Here is a 7,544-nt window from a genome sequence, read left to right as displayed (position 1 = left end):
AACCTTCGGAATATGGGACCCACTCTCTCTGGATTAATGCCACGTGGTTCTATGAATATGACCGTCCACAAAAGGCTCTCTCGCACGTGAGATCGAAACTACATCTTTACCCTTAACGCCTCTACGAATAACGAAAAAGTCCATGAAAGGTCCAAAACCGCGAACGCTTAATAGAGATTCAGCTAGGGGTATATTAGTCATTTAGACAAAGTAGACGCAATCAAAATCTTCGGTTCATAAATTCATCCAGAGTCAGTATCCTCCCCACTTATCCAGTAGTCCTCAACGTTCAAAAAAACAAATTATAACTTGACCCCGCAAAAGCAATATATTATCGATTTAGCCCCTCATCTTTTTATCGAATTCACCACACGAGAATCTCTCCCGCCCCTACATCTCTACTCGGGCTTTCACCTCTTCTTCCCCGAGAGACGCGGGATTCAACGCTCTTCTGTTTTTTTCTTCTTCTTCTTCTTCTTCAATTCGTCAAGGTTTTTTTGTCTGGTTGGGAGGAAGATTTCAGAATTTTCTCTTTCTTTTAATGGTTTCATTTCTGTATTCGTCGTGAATTTTGTCTCCTTGTTTGGGAGGGAGGAAAATCTTTCTTCTTCTTTGTTCGTTTTCTGTTTCTGGGTTTCGATTTTTTTACAGAAAGCTCGAAATCGTGGGCGACGTAGAGGAGAAGAGACGGGAGCTTCAAGGCAATAGCGTCTGTAGAGCGTGATAACAATAAAATAATTGAAAGGTTCCTACTTTTTTCAATACACGGATTAAACTGTGATGAATTTCCTTCCAAAAACTCTTTTTTATATTTCGAGTTAGATCACTTGTCCGTTTTCTCCAGCAGCCGAGAAAATTTGACGCTGTCATGGTCCGGAGCTCGTGGGTTTTCCTGTTTTGACGAGAATTGGGGGCTTTAAGAGGAAAAACCGAGAACCCATTCGGTATTCCGACAGAGAAACAGGCGAAAATCCGAGGATGTTTGGGACCCAGAGCAGGAGCGACCTTGCCCTTGAACTGCAATCCCAGATTCCGATTCTCCGGCCGAGCATCCACGCGCGTCGAGCAAACATCACCGTGAAATTCCAGGACCTGTACCGATTCACGGTGGAGGGTAATGTGGACGACGTGAACGTACTGAACGAGGTGAGAGAAAAGGTGAGGAGCCAGGGAAGAGTTTGGTGGGCATTGGAGGCAAGCAAGGGCGCGAACTGGTATCTGCAGCCGGAGATTCTGTGGGTTTCCGACGGGATCGCGTTGAAATCGTCGCTGAAGATCTCGACTTTGACGAATGCGATCACGTTGAAGAGGCTGATCAGGAAAGGGATTCCGCCGGTGCTCCGACCGAAGGTGTGGTTCTCGCTGTCTGGTGCGGCCAAGAAGAAGTCGACTGTGCCGGAGAGTTATTACAGTGACTTGACAAAGGCCATCGAAGGGAAGGTCACGGCGGCGACGCGGCAGATCGACCATGTAAGTCTGCTGAAATTTTGCAGGATCGGATTTTGATTTACTTTTGTTGTTGTTCTTGTTCTGAGATCTGTGCTTTAACTTTTGCAGTATTCTCCTGTGATTTGTCATCTATGAACAGAGAATTGTGTTTCCATTTCGTAAGCTATAGGATCAGTTCTTGCCTGAATTTGACTGCCGGGAACATGAACTGCGGTTTCGTTCCACTGAAACATCTGTGCCAGATTGCTTTAGCATGTTCTCTACTGAGAACTGTGTTTTCGCTTCAAAACCTTTGAGGACGATTCGTTGGTTGCAGCATTGTTTTTGTGTGTTATTCATTATCAAGATTCCAGGGTTTATACTAATCCATTGTTAATTATGGATCTCGACCCCATTAGATTTGGGTCACTATGGCTCTTTCTTTCATTTGCTTTCATTGTTAGAATTTGTTAACGTCCGATTGTTTATCCACGATTGTTTCGTGTGCTGGCAGGACCTGCCCCGGACCTTCCCGGGTCACCCGTGGTTGGACACTCCAGAAGGTCATGCCTCTCTTCGACGTGTTCTTGTTGTGTATTCCTTCCGTGACTCTGATGTCGGCTATTGCCAGGTAGAACTCATTCTCTCCCGATCTCACCGCTGCCTAAAACTCAACGATCTTTCTCACCAAATGTCATTCGGGCAGGGACTAAATTACGTTGCAGCATTGTTATTACTCGTCATGAAGACTGAAGAAGACGCCTTCTGGATGCTGGCCGTCCTCTTAGAGAATGTATTAGTCAGTAACTGCTATACAAACAACTTGTCCGGATGCCATGTCGAGCAACGGGTTTTCAAAGATTTGCTTACTAAAAAATGTCCTAGGTAAAACTTTCTCCTTTCTCGTGGTAACTTGAATCAAATTCTCACGGGTTCTCGTCTGAGAATACCTTTTAAAATTGTAGGATAGCTTCCCATCTTGAAGATATGGGCTTCGATGTTTCCCTTGTGGCAACTGAATGGTTTTTATGCCTTTTCTCGAAGAGTTTGCCTTCAGAGGTTTGTGAAACGTAATTCTTTGTCCGAATCATCCGCCTGAAATAAGCAGAATCTTAACCGAAGAACTTTGGACTTGCAGACTGCACTCCGGGTATGGGATGTTCTTTTCTACGAAGGAGCGAAGGTTCTTTTCCATGTAGCTTTAGCGATATTCAAGGTTTCACCCCTCGATCATCCATTTTGTCGTATAATCTCTCCTTCACATTTATGGCTCTCTTATCCGGGTTTTTTGTTTTTCTCGGGTTTCGTCATTGCAGATGAAAGAATATGAGTTGCTTCTGACCCATCAGGTCGGCGATGTGATCAATATATTACAGAGAACTACTCACCATCTCTTTGACCCCGATGAGTTGCTAACGGTGAGCCAAACTTCAAACCGATACAAAACCCGCGAAACTGTTCACTCTCGAGATGTCTAATACGTTCGTTCCATGAACTATTTTCAGGTGGCATTTGATAAAATCGGGTCGATGACCACCAACACCATATCGAAGCAGAGGAAGAAGCAGGAGCCGGCAGTAATGGCGGAACTCGACCAGAGACTTCGGAGATTGAACTCTCTCAAAGAGGGCGAGAAATAGCAGAACCTGAAGAACGAAGAACGAAAGTTCACACAGTATATAAGGGTGTACTGCTATGATTTCTGAAGTACATAAGGACAGAACTTGATCAAAAGTTGTAATTTTTATTTCTTTATTTTTAAATTACTTCATCTTCAGATCTTGTTGTTGAGAATCAGAGCAAAAAGACCGAACCAAGAAACAGATAATGTAAAGTTTCTTCACATCCTAAAAACCGGGACTTGGGTCTACGCTCCACCTGATGAATGTGTTTGGTGTGAACTTGTGCGAGAGAATGCGTTTCCGACATTGTTTCATGATCGGAATTCCAACTGTTTCGATCCAAAACAGAGCATTCGTCTTGTCGGTTCTATTGCATGCATCATCTACAAGGTTCAAATATCTGTGTAATGCCCAAACAAAAGTTTCCATTTAGTAGAATGGCCAAAATCTATGTATATTATGTGATTTGACTTCAGGACCAATGTCGTAGGAGATGTGATGGGAGAGACATGTCCATGTCATCATCATCACCAAGTTCCTCGGAGGCTGTCCCATGAATATATAAGTATGGATTCCATATTCATGCCACAGGAGAAGTTTTCCTCTGCTTTGCACAAACACCAGTGGAGTCTTTTCTACTATCTGCAACATAAAACCTCATTCATTGGCTTCACATCCTCAGCTATCACGAGATACATCATCATCATCATCATATGACCACAAGAATATGACAGCAAAAAGTATATCGAAAACTTTGCCTAGTAACGAACCCCAACAAAGATTAGAGCTCACGGCCGATTTCAGATGATTTTTGGGTTTGATGATTCACTAGCATAAGACAGCACTGCCCAGTATGGGTTTCTGGTTGTCTATAATAATCTGAACAAGTGAAACTAACGGGATCACCTATATGCCACATTTTTTACGGTCTGGTTTCAGGACGTTTAGGAGGAGACCACCCTGATTGATTATATCCTATATAGATCCCCACTATTACCTGGCCTTAACTTTCTTACAGTGTTGCAATATTATAGAAGCTCTGTAAAAAATGCTGTCAAATTGAACAACCACCATTATAAGAAACTTACACACAACATCTCAGTGTGGTTGTAGAAATAGCAGCCCTCTTCCCAAGCCCTTTGGAGACACTTCACATCTGAATGCTGAAATAAGGCAAATCTCCTTCAGTACGAAAAAGGAAGAAGCAGATACTGAAACAATTCAGAAAATTGTATGGGTGATCGCCAGAAACACAACCGAGAAGTAGCTTGGAAAGTGGTTTTTACCTGGGTAAGCATCTCGGGTGAAAGGCGTATGTATTTTCTTGGTAAAGTAATGTCTCAACTTCACAATACATGAGCCCCTATGAAAAAGGAAAACCATCCTGATAGAAACCCAATAACTTGAATGCACAGAGATATCAAGTTGTTCATAAGGAAGATCAAACTTCCATTGAAAAACTAGTTGCTTTCCAGTCAGTCTTCCCAAGCAACAGCATAAGGAAGATCAACAAAATAGTACTCATCAACATACTCTGGTAGAATTAGAATCCCCCCCTCTTCATCCGATGAATTCATAACATGCCTGCAGAGTTAAAAGCGTGTAATATTTCGTAGAATTGATCCAAACAAAATCATGTCTAAGTTCATCTCCTCACCTTGCTTTCTAAAACACATGAGATGTACAATCTCAAGTGACCCGAGGCTCAAGTTGCAGGAGTGGATTAGGGGCCTGGCCAATGCTGGACCTGCAAAGAAACAAAGACTACATAGCGTGGCTATATTCACAAGTGGTCGTGAGAAAAAAACAAGTTTGCTCAGAAACATTTGCATCCAACCAAAAACAGAGCCCAAGGTCTCTCAGTTTTACAAGGGTCACTAATTAAACAATCCTCAGCTGCCTATCATTTATAGTTTGACCCTCAAGATCACTTAGAACTCTCCTCCTAGTCAGACGGAACAGCACTGTCGATGGACAAGTCAGAGACTTCTGCTGCCACTGAGCTACAGACGGCAACATCAGTCCCAGATTCACCATCCTCCTCCTGCTGCCCCAACTTCGAGTACATGATGCTTGCTGTCAAAATGAGCATCATCTTCTGGTTCATCTGATTCATTTCATCAAAACTTTGAAGCCAAATATATTGAACATAGATATACCTATATATATAGACACACATTGAGAGCATTTTGCGGGTTTACCTTGAGAATGTCCTCAGGTAATAGGATGGAGCACCAGAGTTTTCTGGCCACACTGATGATGTAAATTAGCATTCAGCCTCTTGTCTTCATCTGAACTTATGTGGATATGAACAAATGGCCATTAAGCGATATGTTTTTTGAATGGTTGTCCAGAAAAGTATGATCATGAGGTTTTTTGAATGGTTGTTTACCACCTGTGGCTCAACCGCATAGAGGAGATCGAGGAAGAAAATCCCACTGCTGAGATTCTTGTCCTGAAGACAAAGGAAAACGAAATCAGAGAGTAATAATCTTAGCTTTTGAGATGGATTGCGCAATTGTGTAGTCCTTCTGTACCTTGAAGCTCTCCATTTGAGAGGCTCTACCGGCCTTCTTGACTTTTCCATTGGCCCAGTTTAGTATGTCTGTGTCCGTGTCTACCCAATCAATTGCCATAAAAATGCTGAGAACATAGATAGTTATGTTGACAAATCAAGAAACAGTCAGAAATTTTCATCTATTTTGATTTCTGGAAACAGAATATAAAGCAATCAACACCACTCTATAACCACGAAGCATAAGATCATACCGAGTATGAGCTTCTTGTTTCCTTGCACGAAATCGTTACCAGCCACATTCATAAGGGAGAAGCTCAAATCTTTTGCCAACTTGAATGCAGTTCTCAACCTTCTTGAACGGCATCTTGATGGGAGGCTTATTGGCGATTTTCCAGTTAACTAACTCCGGCGAAACTTTTTCAAGAACTTCTAGCAGAACCCATCTACATGCATGTGCTTGTAGATCAAAAAGAGCAAGAGGATATACGAAAAATAAAAATTGTGCACATTTACAAGTAATCCACCCATTTCTAACATCTTCAAAGACATTGTTCACATAAGTATCTTTCTGTTAAGGTTCTGATGCTCGAACAGCTCCTTAGAAGAACTCCAGCAGCTTTATTGATCACCAAAACCAGGTACACTTCGGATAGCTTTGATTAGAGAGAGGCCCCTACTCTCTTCCCCACCCAATTCTCAACCAGAAAATCCCCTCATCCCTTTCCACCTCCTCCTCCTTTCTTTATACAATTCCCTCTCCTAACAGAATCCTCTAACTACTACCAATCATAATGAAACAACTAACAAAACAACCAAACAAATGTCAACACCTATATGCTATCTACACAAACAAACAAACACCACAATAGCTGCATACCTTTGCCCCTAATCACTCTTGTAGTACTTATCACTTTCTTCTCTTGAAGCATCTTTCTTCTCTTGAAGTTTGAGCATCATCCGTCATCATCTCAGCAAACGAAGTCTTTTTGGTGTCGACTGTTAAGCCATTCCTGAAATGTTATGTCATGGTTCTTTAATATCCGAGTAAACCCCATGAACATAAGAAGTAACTAATGAATGGTCTGATATATCACTGTCCTCAAACGTCTGTCTGAAAATGCAATCACAAATAAGGACTATGACCACTCTCCATTGGCCGGTTCCCTTTACCTATGTTGGAAAATTTGAGCAACAAAGGCAATATTCAGATTTGTCGAGCCACCTACAATATCCTATGCTGAAATGTATCTCTTGCAGTCCATCTTCCCTGCTTGTTCGATAACCATATTCAGATTTGTCGAGCCGCCTACATCTTGCTCAGGCGCAAGGGCATTTAGCAAGGAGACAAGCGAATAGTAGATCGTAACACCCGAAAAAGTTCAAAAAAGAAATATTTCCAATCCAAAAAATTATGCTTTATCGGTTACCTTCAAATCTGAAGAGAAGTTTGTAACTTGCTTCTCATACTCAACTTTTTTCAGATGAAAATTTATCCACTTCAGCAAAACTTTTTCAGAACCTAGACCCATGAGCTCCTCCACATCCTGCAAATTCCATGTGGTAAGCAACACCCAAGGGGCGTCTATCTATATGTACGTGTATATATGTGAGATCAATCCTGGTACTCATATCAATAATTTAACATTAAGAAATGGGTACGGAAGGATGAAGAAACTTCAACCTCACTGTCATCGACGAGCTCCACCAGTTGGGGAGTTTTCCTCATAGTAAGATCCACCAATAGTTGACTTGTCACGGGTGAAAAGAAATATGATAAATACACTCTTAACTGTGATTTATAACATGGCGAAAGGAAAATGAAATATTAGGGGAAGTACCTTTTATAATCTGAGATATCAATCCGAGTACAAGATGGTGCTACAAAACCAAAATAGAAGGGAAAGTAAGCAAATCGATAGGATGAGAATTGTGAGTGAAAACACATAGAAATCATCAGTTGTCTGTTGTCTTTGGAA

General features: G+C 41.7%; 1 protein-coding gene and 1 long non-coding RNA gene across 10 annotated transcripts; one reads left to right on the top strand and one right to left on the bottom strand.

Moving 5' to 3' along the window:
• Window positions 1–286: 286 nt before the first annotated feature.
• LOC104819052 (growth hormone-regulated TBC protein 1-A-like) lies at window positions 287–3,210 on the top strand. Of its 2 annotated transcripts, none has more exons than XM_010548930.1 (8): window positions 287–745; window positions 848–1,470; window positions 1,943–2,059; window positions 2,135–2,313; window positions 2,394–2,487; window positions 2,567–2,644; window positions 2,745–2,846; window positions 2,934–3,210. In XM_010548930.1, the coding sequence occupies exons 2-8, from the start codon at window positions 979–981 to the stop codon at window positions 3,066–3,068; spliced, it is 1,197 nt and encodes a 398-aa protein (XP_010547232.1). In that variant the 5' UTR covers window positions 287–745; window positions 848–978; the 3' UTR covers window positions 3,069–3,210. The 2 variants fall into 2 exon arrangements, with proteins under 2 accessions (XP_010547232.1, XP_010547231.1); XM_010548929.1 differs by having other exon boundaries at window positions 845–1,470.
• An 84-nt stretch (window positions 3,211–3,294) lies between these two features.
• Window positions 3,295–7,112, bottom strand: LOC104819053. 8 transcript variants are annotated; one of them, XR_002024480.1, is made up of 12 exons: window positions 6,996–7,112; window positions 6,739–6,874; window positions 6,446–6,578; window positions 5,820–6,011; window positions 5,588–5,693; window positions 5,446–5,505; window positions 5,252–5,341; window positions 4,708–5,157; window positions 4,584–4,634; window positions 4,337–4,413; window positions 4,139–4,213; window positions 3,295–3,692 (listed from the first exon to the last, which is right to left on the bottom strand). It is a non-coding gene; the product is annotated as an uncharacterized LOC104819053 (long non-coding RNA). The 8 variants fall into 8 exon arrangements; XR_002024479.1 differs by having other exon boundaries at window positions 4,584–5,157; XR_002024478.1 differs by having other exon boundaries at window positions 4,337–4,634.
• Between the last annotated feature and the right edge of the window lie 432 nt (window positions 7,113–7,544).

This window comes from Tarenaya hassleriana, unplaced genomic scaffold (assembly GCF_000463585.1).
Source record: "Tarenaya hassleriana unplaced genomic scaffold, ASM46358v1 Cleome3, whole genome shotgun sequence".
Classification (NCBI taxonomy): domain Eukaryota; kingdom Viridiplantae; phylum Streptophyta; class Magnoliopsida; order Brassicales; family Cleomaceae; genus Tarenaya; species Tarenaya hassleriana.
The sequence above is the reverse complement of the archived record's forward strand: the minus strand, read 5'-3'. Positions and strand labels throughout refer to the sequence as shown.